Source organism: Ambystoma mexicanum, chromosome 5p, assembly GCF_040938575.1.
Source record: "Ambystoma mexicanum isolate Mex_15411 chromosome 5p, UKY_AmexF1_1, whole genome shotgun sequence".
Lineage (NCBI taxonomy): Eukaryota > Metazoa > Chordata > Amphibia > Caudata > Ambystomatidae > Ambystoma > Ambystoma mexicanum.
The window spans coordinates 151123636-151138968 of record NC_090930.1 but is presented as its reverse complement, the minus strand read 5'-3'; the positions used below and the strand labels follow the sequence as shown (position 1 = coordinate 151138968).

At 51.5% G+C, this 15333-nt stretch overlaps 1 protein-coding gene across 1 annotated transcript in view; it reads right to left on the bottom strand.

Annotated features, from left to right (window-relative positions):
- LOC138480807 (pre-mRNA 3'-end-processing factor FIP1-like) overlaps positions 1-15333 on the bottom strand; it is an 889709-nt gene that overhangs the window by 427819 nt on the left and 446557 nt on the right. The window contains exon 8 of the mRNA XM_069612552.1: positions 13179-13312. Within this exon, the coding sequence (XP_069468653.1) occupies positions 13179-13312 (134 nt within the window). The remainder of the gene's footprint in view (positions 1-13178; positions 13313-15333) is intronic.

The following is a 15333-nucleotide window of genomic DNA, read 5'->3' as shown; positions in this document are numbered from 1 at the left end:
GCGTCGACCTCCACGTAGCAGCCCTGCAGATGTCCAGCAAGGGCACACCAGATAGGAACGCCGTGGTAGCTGCGATCGCTCTGGTGGAATGGGCTCTCGGACGGCCAGGCAGCGGTCGGTTTGCCAACCGATGACAGTACATGATACAGCCGGAGAGCCATCTGGAAATGGAAGCCTTCGAGAGAGCCTTCCCCTGATTGACAGGTCCAAAGTTCACAAAGAGTTGTGACGTCTTCCGAAAACACTTTGTGCGGTCCACATAGAACTTCAGCGCTCTAGCCACATCCAGCGAGTGCGAAGTCTTTCAGCTGGCGACGGAAGAAAACAGGCAACACCAAGGGTTTGTTGAGGTGGAAGTCCGACGGCACCTTGGGCATGAAGGAGGGGTGCGTCCTGAGCACTACCCTCGTGTCGTGAAAAGTCAAGTATGGGGCCTTGCAGGAAAGGGCCTGGATCTCTCCCACCCGTCGTGCGGAGGTGATGGCCACAAGAAGCGCTGTTTTCCACGACAAGAACTTCAACGGAGCCGAGTGCAGAGGCTCGAACGGAGGTCCCATGAGCTTGGTCAGCACCACGTTGAGCTCCCACGCCGGGGCCGGAGCCTTCACCGGCGGGAACAATCTGAACAGTCCCTTCATGAACTCTTTCACCAGACGATGAGACCACAAAGACGTCCGCCCCGTGGTTCTGGTGTATCGGGAGATCGCAGCAAGATGAATCTTGATGGACGCGTGCGCCAGTCCAGCTTTGGCCAGCGTCAGTAGGTACGGCAGTACTTGGGGAGCCGTAATCCGCAGAGGGTTAATCTTCTGTGCGTGGCACCAGACAGAGAACCTCTTCCATTTGTGTCCGTAGCATTTAAGAGTGTAGGACGCCCTGACCTTTGCAAGAACCTCTATGCAGTCGGCCGGTATGTCGTATCCTCCAAACTCTAATGCTGCAGGAGCCAGGCCTGCAAGTTCAGCGACTTCGGGTCGTGATGGAGGATGGAGCCTCCTTCCCTGGAGAGCAGATCCGCGTCCACTGGCAGCTTGATTGACGGGGACGCTGACAAGTCCAGAAGGTCTGGGAACCATATCTGCCTCGGCCACGCAGGTGCGACAAGGATCGTCCTGCACCGTGACCTCTTGAGCTGGTTTATGAGCCGGATCAGCAATGGCAATGGAGGGAACGCGTATAGAAACAGGCCCTCCCAGGGGAACGAGAAAGCATCGCCCATGCTCCTCGACTGGGGAAACCTGCTGGCGAACCTCCGGCACTTGGAGTTCGTCGCCGTCGCGAACAGATCGATCTGGGGTGTGCCCCACCGTCGGAAGAGGCGGTCCACTAGATCCTGTCGTAATTCCCACTCGTGGCACGAGCGCAGCTCCCTGCTGAGTGAGTCGGTGATGGTGTTTTTTATCCCTGCCAGATGAAACGGCACCAGAAACATCCTTTGGGCGACGGCCCAATGCCACAGATCCTGCGCCTCCCTGGACAGGGCTGGAGACCTGGTTCCGCCCTGTTTCCTGATGTAGAACATGGTGGTGGTGGTGTCGGTGACGATCCTCACCACCTTGCCCTTGAGGGACGGAAGGAAGGAAGGACCTGAGGGCCCAAAACACTGCACGGAGCTCCAGGACGTTGATATGGAGGGACTTCTCCGTCGGGAGCCAAAGGCCTCTCGCGTGCAGATTTCCGGTGTGCGCTCCCCACCCTTCCAGGGAGGCATCCGTGGTCACTGTCTCCTGGTGGCCGGGGGTATGGAAGTCCATGCCCGCCGTCAGATGTGCGCGGGTGCCCCACCACCGGATCGCTCGTCGGAAACTCTCGTCGAGTGTGATCCTCTCCTCGAAGCTGCCCGTCGTCTGGATCCAGCGCGCGTCCAGGAACGCCTGCAACGGGCGCATCCGGAGCCTGCACAGGGGGATGAGGTAAATGCAAGAAGACATCATTCCGAGGAGGGACTTGATGGACCTCACTCTGGCCGCGTCCGCAACCAGCATCCGCTGCACCTTGCCCAGAATGGCCCTCATCCTTTCCTCCGACGGAGAGGCCAGAAGCGACACTGTGTCGAGCTTCGCTCCCAGAAACAGTGCTTCTTGCGCAGGCACCAGGTGGGACTTGGCGTAGTTTATGGAGAATCCCAGGTCCGTGAGAAGTTGGACGGTCCTTGCCGTGTGCTCCACGGCGAGCTCCCTCGTCTTGGCTCGGATGAGCCAGTCGTCCAGGTAGGGGTAGACGTGGATCCCCTCTCGGCGCAGCTGCGCCGCCACCGGTGCGAGGCACTTGGTGAACACCCTGGGTGCCAACCTTAGTCCGAATGGAAGGACTCTGAACGGATAGTGACGCCCTTGGACCACGAACCTGAGAAACTTTCGGTGTCCCTTTAGGATGGGAATATGGAAGTAGGCATCCTTCAAATCCAACGACGACAGGAAATCGCCCTCCTCCAGCTGACCCAGGACGTGTTGGAGGGTGACCATCCGGAACTTCTGTGCCTTGATGAATTTGTTCAGTCGTCGTAGGTCCAGGATGGGACGCCATCCTCCCGTCTTCTTCCTCACTAGGAAGTATCTTGAGTAAACTCCGGAGCCCCGAAGCCTCTTTGGGACGAGCTCGATGGCGCCCTTCCTGAGCATCGCCTTTACCTCCAAGAGAAGTTGAGGGACGTGATGTTCTTTCCTGGCCACAGGTGGGACGCGCGGGCACCTTTTTTGAAACTCGAGCGCATGACCCTGGGCTAGGGCGTCCAGCACCCAACGGTCGGTGGAGATGGACTCCCACACGCTGACGAAGCTCGCCAGCCGGCCTCCCACCGGGGTGCTTCGGTGGGGGCCCGACCCCACGGCCGGTTCAGTCCTGCTTCGACGAGGCTTTGCCGCCTTGACCTCCTTGGCGACGACGGCGGGGTCCGCCTGACTTGCCTCGTCCCCTGTAAGCTTCCTGCGACGACGAACGGGCCGCTTGACGGTAGGTGGAAAATCCGCCGCCGGAACCTTTGGAGGCCCCCTGTTTGCCTCCGCCGCTCCGAAAGGGCGGCCGTCGTCGTCGCTGCAGAAGAGATGACCCTGCGTCCCATCGTATCCAATTTCTTTCCCTCGCCGTCCGGCGGGGAAGTCGACGTCGAGGCCGCACCCCCCCCCGCTTTCTTCCTGGCCGCCGCAGAGACGACGGAGTCCGGGGTCGGCTGTGCCCGGAGGCACAAGGGGGGCGTGTCCAGGACCCGGTACTTCTTCTCGTACCGATCCCTTCTAGCCGGCGTCGTGGATGGGTTCTTGAGGAGGGCGAGGCCCTCATCCCAAATATCGTCCAGTAGAGGCACGGAGAGGACCGTCTTCCTCTTGGCCTCGCGCCGTTGATAAAGGAAACCTTCCTTCCTTCTTCTCTTCCGGGCAGAGCTGGAAGAGCTCTGATGCCCTGGCGATCCTGGAGTGAAACGATCCAATCTCGTCGGGCGGGGAAGCCCGGGTGGGAGGTGACGACGGCAGATCCTAGTCGTAAACCTAGTCGTCCGTACCCGTCGCGGCCGTGTCAGTCCCCGTATCATCCCCACGAGTCGTGGACAGGGAGGAGGGCTGAACAGGGCTCGATGGCTGAAAAGGAGGTGGAGGATGAATCCTTCTTCTCTTAAGGGGAGGGCTCCCAGAAGGGCCTGGCTCCGGGTCCCCCGTCGGGAGCGGTTCCTCCGCTGGTGGTAACGGCAGTCTCGTCCTTATCTCCAAGCATAAGGACTGTATAGCCAACAAAATGGCCGCCGAGTTGTCTTGCGGTGCTGGTTGAGTGGAGTCCGACGGGCGGTCAGGGGCCCCGTCGGCACCCTCGACGTTATCGTCTCCTACGTCGGGATCCCTCCCGACGGGCTGGTCGTCTTCCACGCCAACGCCGTGGCTTAAGACCTCGATCAGCTCTTCCTCAGAGGTTGAGGCCGAATCCACGACGACCTCCTGCCCCCCCTTTTTCTTCTCCGTCGGAGGTTTCACGGGGGTCCTGTCGATGGGCATACAAGAGGACTCCCTCTGCGGTGGCAGTGAGACTCTGAGCCCCGAGGTCGCCACCACTGGTGTAGCCTCCACAGGCTGAGCCAGGGCCGCCGCGACTGTCTCGATAGAGGCCTGGGCCAGATGGATTAAGGCTTTCACCACCTTAGGTGCGCTCACCGCCTTCTCCTTGGGGGGAGGGACACTGCCTCGCTCTCCCTCCGATGGGGCCTTCAAGCTCGACCAGGGCCTCTCCAGGAGCTTCGCCGGGTGCTCGGCCTTCCTCTTACCTGAACCAGAGCGTTGGCTCGTGGTAGATGGTGCCGGGGAGGATGCGCCCTGCCTGGCGCCCGTAAAGCCCGACCGTTCGGTGCTCCCGGTGCCAGCGGACTCGCGGTGCTTGGCCTTGTGTTGGACCCCCGTCGCCGGGGCGTCCTCAAAGGTCTTAGAAGACCGCTCGGATTTCTTCTTCTTCTCGCCCGACGGGCTCTTCCCTTCCAGCCAGTTGGCGAGACGCTGATGGCGGTCCTTCATGGTCCGCTCCGACATATTGCCGCAAAACGCACAGTCCTTCTCCACGTGCGTCTTGTCCTCATGTAGGCAGTAAAGACAAAAGGAGTGTTCGTCCTCCTTAAAGACATTCTGAAGCTGGCATCCAGGGCAGACCCTGAACAGCTTTCCGGGCGTCGAGCTTCCCTTCTCCTGGGCCATGTCCGAGATGGGCCTGAGAAACTTCTGGAGTCCTCCAAAAGCGTGGCTCGACGAAATCTTCACCCTTGAGGGGCGTAGACGAATCCGACACGGGTCCCCGTTGATCGGATGAAGAAACGGTGGAGCTCGAGGCTCTTTTTGACCAAAAAAATCGAAATTTTTGAGAAAAAAACGTGAAAAAATAGCACTAACGCTCGATAGCAATAGCACGAGGATCCCAACACTTGAACGTGAGGTAAAAATCTGAAGATGGCTGCCAGAGGCGGAGCTTAGGTAGAGGGCAGTCATTGGCTGTGGTCAGTATGACGCAGAGATCAGCGATTGGTTACTACTACGAAAGACAGATCAGAAACGAAACTGATACTGGTTTTTTCTTTACCGAGGATTCCCAGCCTGACAACGGGGAATATTCCTGAGCATGTGAATCCATGCCAGACCCCATGCTGGAGAAGCATGCTTCCAATTATTTTAACAATACGATATCTCTGGAATAGTAAATACCGAAGCCCATTTAAATGCAATCAAGACAAGTATGATATGATATGGTGATATGATATGGCATTTGTAACACGCCTATACACAAGTGTTTCAAGGCGCGACGGGCAAGGGAGGGGGAACAGAGGGAAGACTGACAACGATCCTACTAGGCCCAGTGTCATTCAGATTGCACAAGTGCATAGGAAGGGGGATGGGGAAAAGAGCGAGGGGGGAGGGGGCAGGGGGAGAGGCAGTGCAGTACATGGGATGAAATTCTAAATGGAGAAATACAAATACGGCCAACAGGGACAAGTGCAAGGTAAGTGCAGCCATAAGTGCTGGTAGGGGGACTGTAGGGATACAGAAACAGTCACCAAGACCAGTGGTTGCCAGGGAGGCAGTGCAGGTGTGCAACTGGAGGGGCCCGAGATCGGAAGAGTGGCCAGGTACCCAGTGCAATCACAGTTCCAACCAGGTATTCACCAGGGGAGAAGGGTAGAGGGGGAGAGAAAGCAGAAGCAAAGAGGAAGGTTTTAAGGTGCTTCCGGAACCGGAGATGGTTCTCCAAGTTTCAGGGAGGCAGGGAGGCTGTTCCAGAGGGAGGCCCCCGCCAAAGAGAGAGATCTACCACCAACTCGTTGCTTGGAGAAGCGGCTGACCCTGAGGGAGTTGGAGGTGTATGAGCGAAGAGCTTGAGGAGGAAGATATTTATGAAGAGACAGTTGAAGGTATTGAGGCCCCAGAAGGCTTTGTGGACAAAGCAGAGGGCTTTGAACTTAATCCTTGCAGTCACTGGGAGCCAGTGCAGAGATTTAAGTCCTGGAGAGATACGATCCCTGGGCTTGAGGCCAAAGACAAGTCTTGCAGTCCTGTTCTGCATCAGTTGCAGAGAGCGGAGAGTAGAAGCAGGCAGATTTAGAAAGAGGCTGTTGCAATAGTCCGACCTAGAGAAAACCAGAGCTCTAGAGACAGTGAGCTTCTGGGGGAAAGAGGGGAAAGGAAGAATACATCTGAGGAGGCGCAGCTGGTAGTGTGACTTCTTAGAGACGTCAGAGATGTGTGGAGAGAAGGAGAGTGTGGAGTTGAGGATGACCACAATGTTTTTAGCCTTCCAGTTGGGGGCAGGAGGAGGGCAAGAGAGGCTAGCCAGAGAGTGGCAGGAAAGGAGGGAGCAGGTGTGGCGATGAGGAGAATCTCAGTCTTACTCGCATTAAGGCAGAGTTCAGTGGCTCAGTGGCAGCGCACCACTCCTGGATAGCAGACAGTCAGTCAGAGATGAGTGAAGGAGAAGAGGTGGCTGAGGGTAGCCTGAAAATGAGCTGAGTTTCATCCGCATAGCACTGGAGGTTGGGGCAGAGAGTGGCAATGCGGTGGACAAGGAGTGCCAGCTATTGGTTGAACAGCCAGGGAGAGAGGTTACACCCTTGGGGAACACCACAGGTAGAGATAGAGTAGAGGAAGGACCTAAGTTGGACCTGGGAGGGTCGATCAGAGAGGAAGGAGGCCAGCCACACCAGGGCCTGACCGGTGATACCCAGGTTATCACAGACGGTTGAGCAGGATGGCATGGTAGACTGTGTCAAAGGCAGAGGAAAGATCAAGCAAGATGAGAACACAGGGGGTGTTGGAATCAAGGTTGGAGAGCAGGTCTTCACGGATGTTCAGTAGAGCAGTTTCCATGCTTCTGGCAGCTCTGAAACCAGACTGATGATCATGAAGACAACCAACAGATTCAGTGTGGAGATTGAGCTGGGAGATGGCCAGCTTTTTGAGGCGTTTGCCCAGGAATGGAGTGATGGAGATTGGGCGATAGCTGGGCAGGATGGGTCAGCAGAGGGTTTCTTAAGAAGAGGGTGCACAAGTGAGTGCTTAAGGGGAGAAGGGAAGACCCCTGTGGCGAATGAGTGGTTGCAGAAATCCGCCAGAGCAGGAGGCAAGGTGTCAATATGGTCCTTGATGGTTTTGGAGGAACAGGGGTGTACCTGTTTTGACGAGGCTTTCATAGATCGGACTTGTCTAGAAACCTCATCTGGGGAGAACAGGGGAAAGGAAGAAAAGGAGGGAGGAGAGGTGGCCGAAGAAGGGCTGGAGGAAGAGTTGAGAGCAGAGGGGGCAGGGTGAGAGGAAGAGAGGGAGGATAGGATGTCCTGAGTTTTAGAGATGAAATGAGAAGCCAGAGCCATGCAGTGGGCCTGGGAGGGGACAGGAGGTAGAGAATGCGGCAGGATTGGCCAGTTTCTTGCAGATTTTAAAGAGTTCAGCCGAATTGTTGGATGCCGCAGAGACACGGCCTTGATTGTGGGCTCTCTTCTTGGTGCAGACAGAGCAGATATTGCCTTTGGAGCAGGCGGCAGGCCAGTTTGTCAGAGGATGTACCAGAAGCACGCCAGTTTCTCTCAGCCACCCTGCACTTGCATTTAAGGGTGGTAAGGTCTGAGTCGTACCAGGAGTTGCACTTGGCTTTGGGCTTCAATCGGATCCTCATAACAGGGGCAAGGACATCAAGAGTATCAGAGATAGCAGAGTGGAACACAGAGGGCTGTTTCAGGGTGTGAGTCAGCCAAAGGAAGAGGGGAGGGGTGAGAAGGTGGCGGCAAAAGCCTCCACTGACACACACTTCATGGGTCGGATAACCGAGAAGGTAGGTGGCAGTGCTGGAGTAGGCTTGACCTGGGGGTGGAGAGGGTGAGCTGGAATGAAAGGAGAAAGTGATCACTCCAGGAGAGAGGAGTGATGAGGGACAAAAAGGGGAAGGTCAGTGGATACCAGAACATCCAGAGTGTGCCCTGCAGAGTGAGTCGGGACACAGGGGAGGATAGAGAGTGAGAGTGAGTCGCAGAGGTCACAAAAGTGTACAGAGGAAGGACAGGAAGCATCCAGGTGGATGTAAAGTCTCCAAGAGTGAGGAGTAGAGTGGTCGAGACCAGGAGGGAAGAGGAGAGATCCGCCCACTCAGAGGAAGGAGGAGATCTGACCAGGGCAGCCACAGTAAGGGAATGGCTAGGAGAGAGAAAGAGTCTGCAGAGGAGACATATGAAAGATGGGTAGGCTTGAGTAGGAATGACAGAGGCAGGAATCCACTCGGGGAAGATCAGGGCTACTCCAACCCTGGGGCGATTGGATCTGGGCACGGAGAGGATCTTGTAGCCGCCGGGGAGGAGAGTCTCAAAGCTCATAACAGAGCTGGCTGTGAACCATGTCTCGGTGAGACCCAGGACATCGAGGTCAAGTTCTTCCAGGAGGCGGCAGATGTCGGAGGAGTGTTTGACAGCTGACCGAGAGTTCAGAGTGGCAATATGGAGAAGGTTGCCGTCCTTGAAAGACTTCCGGGGAGGGGTACAGATCAGAGGTACTCCCTGCGGGGGTGTAGAAGGAGCCCAAGGGGCGGCAGAAGAGAAAGGAGGAGAGGGCAAGGTGGCAAAGGAGGAGACAGCAGGGGGAGGCAAGAAAGCCTTGGGGGAAATGAGGGGACAGCCGAAGGAAGGAAATTGATGAGGCGCGGGAAGTGTCTATCAAAGAGGAGAAGATTGGCCTGAGGGCCTTGTACCAGGATGGTACCATTGAGATAGACATTAATGATGACCTTAGAGGAGTCGAAAGAGGCCAGGAGGGCATCCCACCGTGTGCCACCATTAATAGGAGAAGAAGAGTGAGGAGAAAGCACAGAGACCATATGAGGAGTCCATAGGTCTGGCGAGGGAACAACACAGAGGATGTCGATGATGGTTTGCTTAGAGGAGGCACTGGTATAGGTGTCGGCGATAGGGAGGCCTGGGTTGGAGACCAGGATATCCTTTTTAAACTTCTTCCTACCAGATTTAGTGAGGAGAGCACGATAGTCGATAGAGAAGCAGTTAGAAAAGATAGGAGAGACAGAGAGCACCATAGGGTAGGTGGGGATAGGAGAGAAGAGGAGGGGGGAGAACACTGAGGGAGGGGAGAAGCAGACGAGACAGGGGGAGATGAGACAATAGTCGACAATTTGACAAAACAGGCGCTCAGACAAACACTTTCACAAAGCAAACACACCTAGAAAAACACATGCAAGACAGAGTCCTGTAAAAGGAGAAAAAGGCCTACGTTACACAATGCAATCCCAAACCCTTCTCCACGCAATTATAAATACTTCTTCAGTGCAATTATGAACAGCCCTAGAAAAACACACCTAAGCCAGAGTCCTGTAAAAGGGGAAAAAGGCCTAGGTTTCACAATGCAATTATTAAATACTGTCTCAATGCAATTTTAGAGACTTACATAATGCAAATATTAAATTTAGAACATGAGGGGAAACACAGCTAAGTTGGAGGTTCAGGAATGTGGTTGGGGAGGGGCAGGGTAATGGGAGGGTCACATCCAGGTAGCTGGCTGGCTTTCCCTGCGGACACCTGCAGACTCAGCCAGGAGCCGCCTCAATGGGAGCCGCCTACCTAGGTGCCCTTCGCCGTGGGGCTGCTGGGCAGGGGGCTGCCCTTGGAAGGTGAAGATCACTAATCAGCCGCCAATCAGGGGAGGGGGCGGGATGAGAGGGAGGGAGGGATCGGGCCAAGGAAGTGGATGACAGGGAGGATGGGAGGTGGGAACAAGACCAGCTGTGCTACGAGCGCTAGCAGCAGATTAACAAAAGTTAAACAATGGGACCCAAGAGGGTCAAAATTGCAATGTATGCCTCACCTGCAGGACGCCAGAAAATCAACAGGGACACACGGCAGGTAAACAAACCTCAAACCAATATAGATGCATGAGATGCCAGTGTGGGGCGGGGGGGGGGGGGGAGTGTTACTGTTAGGCCAGATTGTATGTAGTAACCCTGTGGGAGACTACACCGGTCTTGTCCTCTTGGCAATAGGTAACCCGACCTTTGGTATAGGCCTGTACTACACAAGTTGGTAGTGTGACTGAGCAGCCAGGCTTATCTCAAGAGGGGTCAATGTGAGCTGTAGGGTTGCAACAGAGTTTCACAGTGACAAGTAACCAAATAACACTTGTACTCAAGGTTTGATTAAATAATTAATAATTTAACCGTCAGTTTTAAAAAAAAGCCTTCTTTAGAAGAAAGCAATTGGCAACAATAAAAATACACTTCAAAATACACTCCTTCAGTTCAAGTAAGAAGATACCCTTTTGGGATGGCACACAGATTTTCCTACACCACTTCAATTGCTAGGACACTGTGAACATTAAAATATCACTTTTCACACTTAAATGGTAATACTGAAGTTGTGGCAAAAAGGAAAAGGTTAGGGAAGGAAACAATGGTTAACAAGTTTCTCAAACAAGTAAGCATTTTTGAACCCCTCAATGAAGAGTAGATTGACCCTTTCCAAGCTATACAAGTGTTAGGGAGAATTCTCAGAAATGTGCCAATTCCCCTCTACCTTAAGAGACCCTCAGCACTTTTGCTGGACTCTAGGACTTTTGATTTTTAACATGGAGAGAATGAGACCCTTTTCCCCACTCTCTCATGTATTCTTCTGTGATTTGCACTCTGTTTCTTTTGACTTTGCAGTCTGACAAACTCCATAGGCATAATCTTTGCACTGTGACACACAGCACCTTCACTGGCACAGGGAAGTCTCTTGGATTTCCCAAAGGTTTAAATACCTTCTCTTGGTGAAACTACAGTTTCCAAGAGCAGTAAAGTGAAATTGACTTTGCTTACATTTTGTAACTTTCTAGACCCAGCGCACACTATATTATAGGGTGCTGGAGGGGTTACTTAGTATCCCCTTTGTCTAGTTTCTCATGTAACAATTTTATGTTACCCTTTCTACAATTAATGGCTGCTGGCAGTGGTTTACTTGTTTCTACCATTGTGTGGCTTTACCGCGGGCTGCGTTTGCAGCTGCAGTAAGGAACCCATGGATGCTCATTTTGTCAAAATGGCCCCGGTCGTCTTTTTTAGCCATTTCTTCTTTGAAAGGTCCTTCTTGAGATTTAGTCTGCACGCCAAACTAGGTTTGGTCCCTTTGTTCATTTTGTCTTTGCCGGGATACAGGAGTGAAGCCTGCCTCTGGCTCCAGTATTTCTGGCAGGGCAGGAAGTGAGGGAGGTGCCCGAAACTCCCTGTGCTTACTCGCCTTGGTTACAGGAATGCACCCAAAGGTGATTGGCCGACTGGCTGTCCGGCAAGGACAGCCACTCTGCTGTGTGATTGACAGCTAGGCTGGAATGAATGGGAGAAACCGGCATAGAAGGCGATGCTTTTTGGCTTGGACAGTAATGTCGACCACTAGACGAAGGAATCCGAAGAAGAACTTGGAAGAGACGCCTACTGCAACTCCTGGACTGTTGGTTTGCCCGGTGAAGCCCTGCTGCTGTGCTGAAGCTCCGAATTCGCCTAGACTAGAGAAGCCCTGCAAGGACGACATCTCCCTTTGAGTTGGTAGGACCAATCAACTCCAAAGTAAGCCTGTCTGGACATCCTCTCGAAGCTGGCTGTACTTCCGCTGCTGCTGCTGCTGTAACGAAAGTGCCAGGGAGAGGAACACCAGATTATGTGCATTGCTTTTAAGTCGGATCCGAGCCCCAGGAAGATCCTCCGGACTTCCCTGAAGAAGGACTGACCAAGCCTGAGCCACCTCAACAGAGTGCTGGACCCCAGATGCGAGGAAAGTCCAGAGTGGTATCCGAGAACCACAGTGTTGCTATTTACCGTGAGACGCGAGGAGCTGAAACACGGAAGAACCGCTGAATTGAAGTTTGCCCATTGCTGCTGCTGACCTTCCCATTGCAGAGCAGGAGTTCCCAGGCGTCCTCCCTCTTGTCCCCACGACTGAGATTCAGGAACAACAGGATCTGCAGAGCTGAGAGGAACAGAAGCCAGCTGGAACCATTTCTACTAACCAGAGGTACTGTAAAGTCTAAGAGAATTTACCTCTTGTGTAGTCTTACTTGCTCTCAGTTGAGACTGGTCTTAGCTACCTTGCAGAGTTGATAAAGCTTTCCCCCTCACAAGCCTCCCAGCTTGTGGCCCTTCAAGTGTTCTATTTTCTACAAACGTTTCTAAAAACATTGTGCAAGACTTTTTACCTACCTACAAAGAAGACCTTCAGCTCCCCTAGACATTGTGCAATTAACATTGGCTGTCCTGGCTCCCTGAATGACTTGTCTTTACCTCTGACTTTGTGCTTTGACCTTTCCCCCAGGAAAGGGTTAATTGTACTCTGGATTGGAAGGTTTTAAAATTACATACCCGTTTGTAAATTATTTGTTAACCTTTGTTATATTCCCCCATCTAACCTTTACACCAAACTCAGTATTGCTCTAAATGTACCAGTGATTAATCAATGTCCACAGTGTCCTAGCTATTTAAGTCACCTAAGGGTGTAGGAAGTGTGGTTGCCATCCCCAATGGGTATCATTTGATTTAGAGAAACAAAGTGTGTTTTGAATTGTATTTTAATTGTTACATATATTGCTCCCCTCAGAAGGCTTATACAACTGACTGTGAAATAAACTAATAATTGTTTTATCAGGAAACCTAGAGTCTAAGTGTTTATTTGAATAACTGCTACTGTGAAACTCTGTCACAACATTACTGCTCACATTGACCCCTCTTGAGATAAGCCTGACTGCTCAGCCACACTACCAAACTATTTAGTTCAGACTTATACCAAAGGTTGAGTCCCTATTGCCAGTAGGTCAAGTTTGTTGAAGTGCACCCAAAGGGTAGTGCATACAATCTTGCCTAACCGGAATTAACACAGAAATGAGAATTCTTCCTACGATCTACCAATTGTTTTATGAATAAAACAAGTCCGTCACCCAAAAAACAGAGCCCATAAGAATGAATGAGTGGAAAAGTGTTTCACTCATTCAGGATAGAAAGAAAAAGGTCCAGAAGTCCAGAAAACAGTGCTGGGGGTTTCACTAGGAAGTGGATGGAGCATAGAAATGATAAATCTGCCTAACAAAGGGTTAGCCCTTTACTAACATAAGTCACAAGGGCATAAGATGAAACTAATAAAACCAGTGACCACCTGCATATCATGGTGCCTGTAATAGTTTGGGCAGCTACATTAATTTACTCACCTGTTAGGTGGAGGGCCAGCTTTAATGTGACCTGCAGCCTGAGCTGCAAATTCAGAATTGAAATCAGACTGAGCCTCATCATCATCATCATTCTCATGCTCATGCTCTGCATGTCCTGTTATTCCGGAGTGGACCTGAAAATATAGACAATTCTTTAATACACTCAGTTGACATTTCATCAATCATCTACTAAACATCATTAATAGGTCGATGATTCAAGGCATTTCAAAAGCTTTGGACCCATCATTTCAAAATGTTCTGTACAAAGGCCCGGCTGGTGCATGACTCAGTCCCAAAAAGAGTAACATATACATTTTGAATACGATGAAAAGTTAAGTGTAACGAACGCAAGAATATATTTACAAGATTGACACTGCCAGAAAATATGCTTTGCAGCTTTACATTGGCGGCGCAACATGAAAAAACAAAGTATTCAAATGAACAGAAGTGATTATTGGCAAAACGTGCCAATTTCTTGTTTAGTTGGGCTCTATCCACACTATGTATCGGACAGCCACACCTTAAGTAAGGGTAATCCGGACGTGGACACATTGCGCACTGTACCTTAGAGAAGCTCACTTCACCTCACTGAGTAGGCCCAATAAGGCCAAAACAGGTCTCTGTGGTTGCTGATGGTACTCTTGTTCCGAGGAGAATTGCCTAGCATTTCGGGGCCAACTGCCCATGTGGATGGGACCAGACTGATATGCAAATTGATATTTCTGCTCTGTGAAGGGCACAGTGAGCTAAAATGTGGTTCTAGACTCCTGAGCGGAAGAAATTCCATATGGCATTCATTACTTACCGCAATCGTACTTCTGATGCTTGTATCCGCTTAGATTCACATGCTTTGCACAGGCTGACATCTAGTGTTAGGTGCAGAGTATTACACATGTTTTCAAAGTTCAAAAATGGACGTCGACTGGGCGCGTCAATATTATCCCTAGTGTGAGATCTACTGTACCAATGATCCCTCACGCGCCGAGGTCCCTCAATTGTTTTGTTTCTGACATGAGAGAGTATGAAATGTATGCGTGGAGAATAGGTTAGTTGTGATGAGGTGTGAAACATCTATGATTTACCCTTGAACCTACAACTCCAAGAGGGGAGGAAGGGTGGGCCCATGTAAATCTAAGCAGAAACAAGTATCAGAAATACGATTATGTTAATTAACGTATGCCTTCTGAGGCTTGCAAATCTGCTTAGAATCACATGCTTTGCATAGACAAGCGATTTGCATAGACTAGCGAGCATTACTCTGACAAGGTGGTGGGTTGTTTGAAGACAGAGCATCGAAAATATGTTTTAACACTGCTGACCTAACTGTGGGTCACCCATAGAAGGTGTTTCTAAACAGTAGTGTTGGTATGAACAGGACTCCAAGTGGCAGCTTGCAAATGGGGGAGGGGGGTATTAGCAACAAAAACTAGGGTAGCCCCTGTGTCCCCCAAGTTGAGTGTGCTCTGGGCTTGAAGGTTAAGAGAATAAAGTTGGATGCATTTGACAATCCATTTTGAGATAGCCGATTTAGAGATAGGTTGCCCATCTCTTCTTGCCGCTAGAAAGACACAAAAAGGATTGTTTTTCTGAGAGATTTAGTCTTTTGAAGGTAATACATGACAGCCCCTCTGACATCTAGGGTACGTAGACTTCATTCAGAAAGCAGTAAGTTCTATGGATGGATTTACATGGAACTTTGGAGAAAAGATAGGTGATGTGTGCGTAGTCCCACCTTGTCTTTATGAATAATGACAAAGGGATCTTGCGCTGAAAAAGCTTGTCATTCACATACTCTTATTAATGTGATAGCAACAAGGAAATCAGTTTTATATGCAAGACGTTTAAGACTAGCTATGGCTCGGAGGGGGGGGCAGCCCAATGAGCTGTGTAAGCATAATATTCAAGTTGCAGCAGGGAGTTGGATTTGAAATTGGTCGATAAGTATTTTTTTTTTTTAACACCATACATGAATGCTGGCACAACTGGCACTTTCCACCAGGAAACTTTACTTTATGACGTTGTGTAGGCTGGGAGCGCTGCTAGGTGCACTCATAGGGAATTGAGTCTAAGAGGCATAGGAAATCATGTACTATATGTGAAGTTGACCAGTCATTTGGGTTGATGTCACATGCTTTACACCATAAGACAAAGTGTT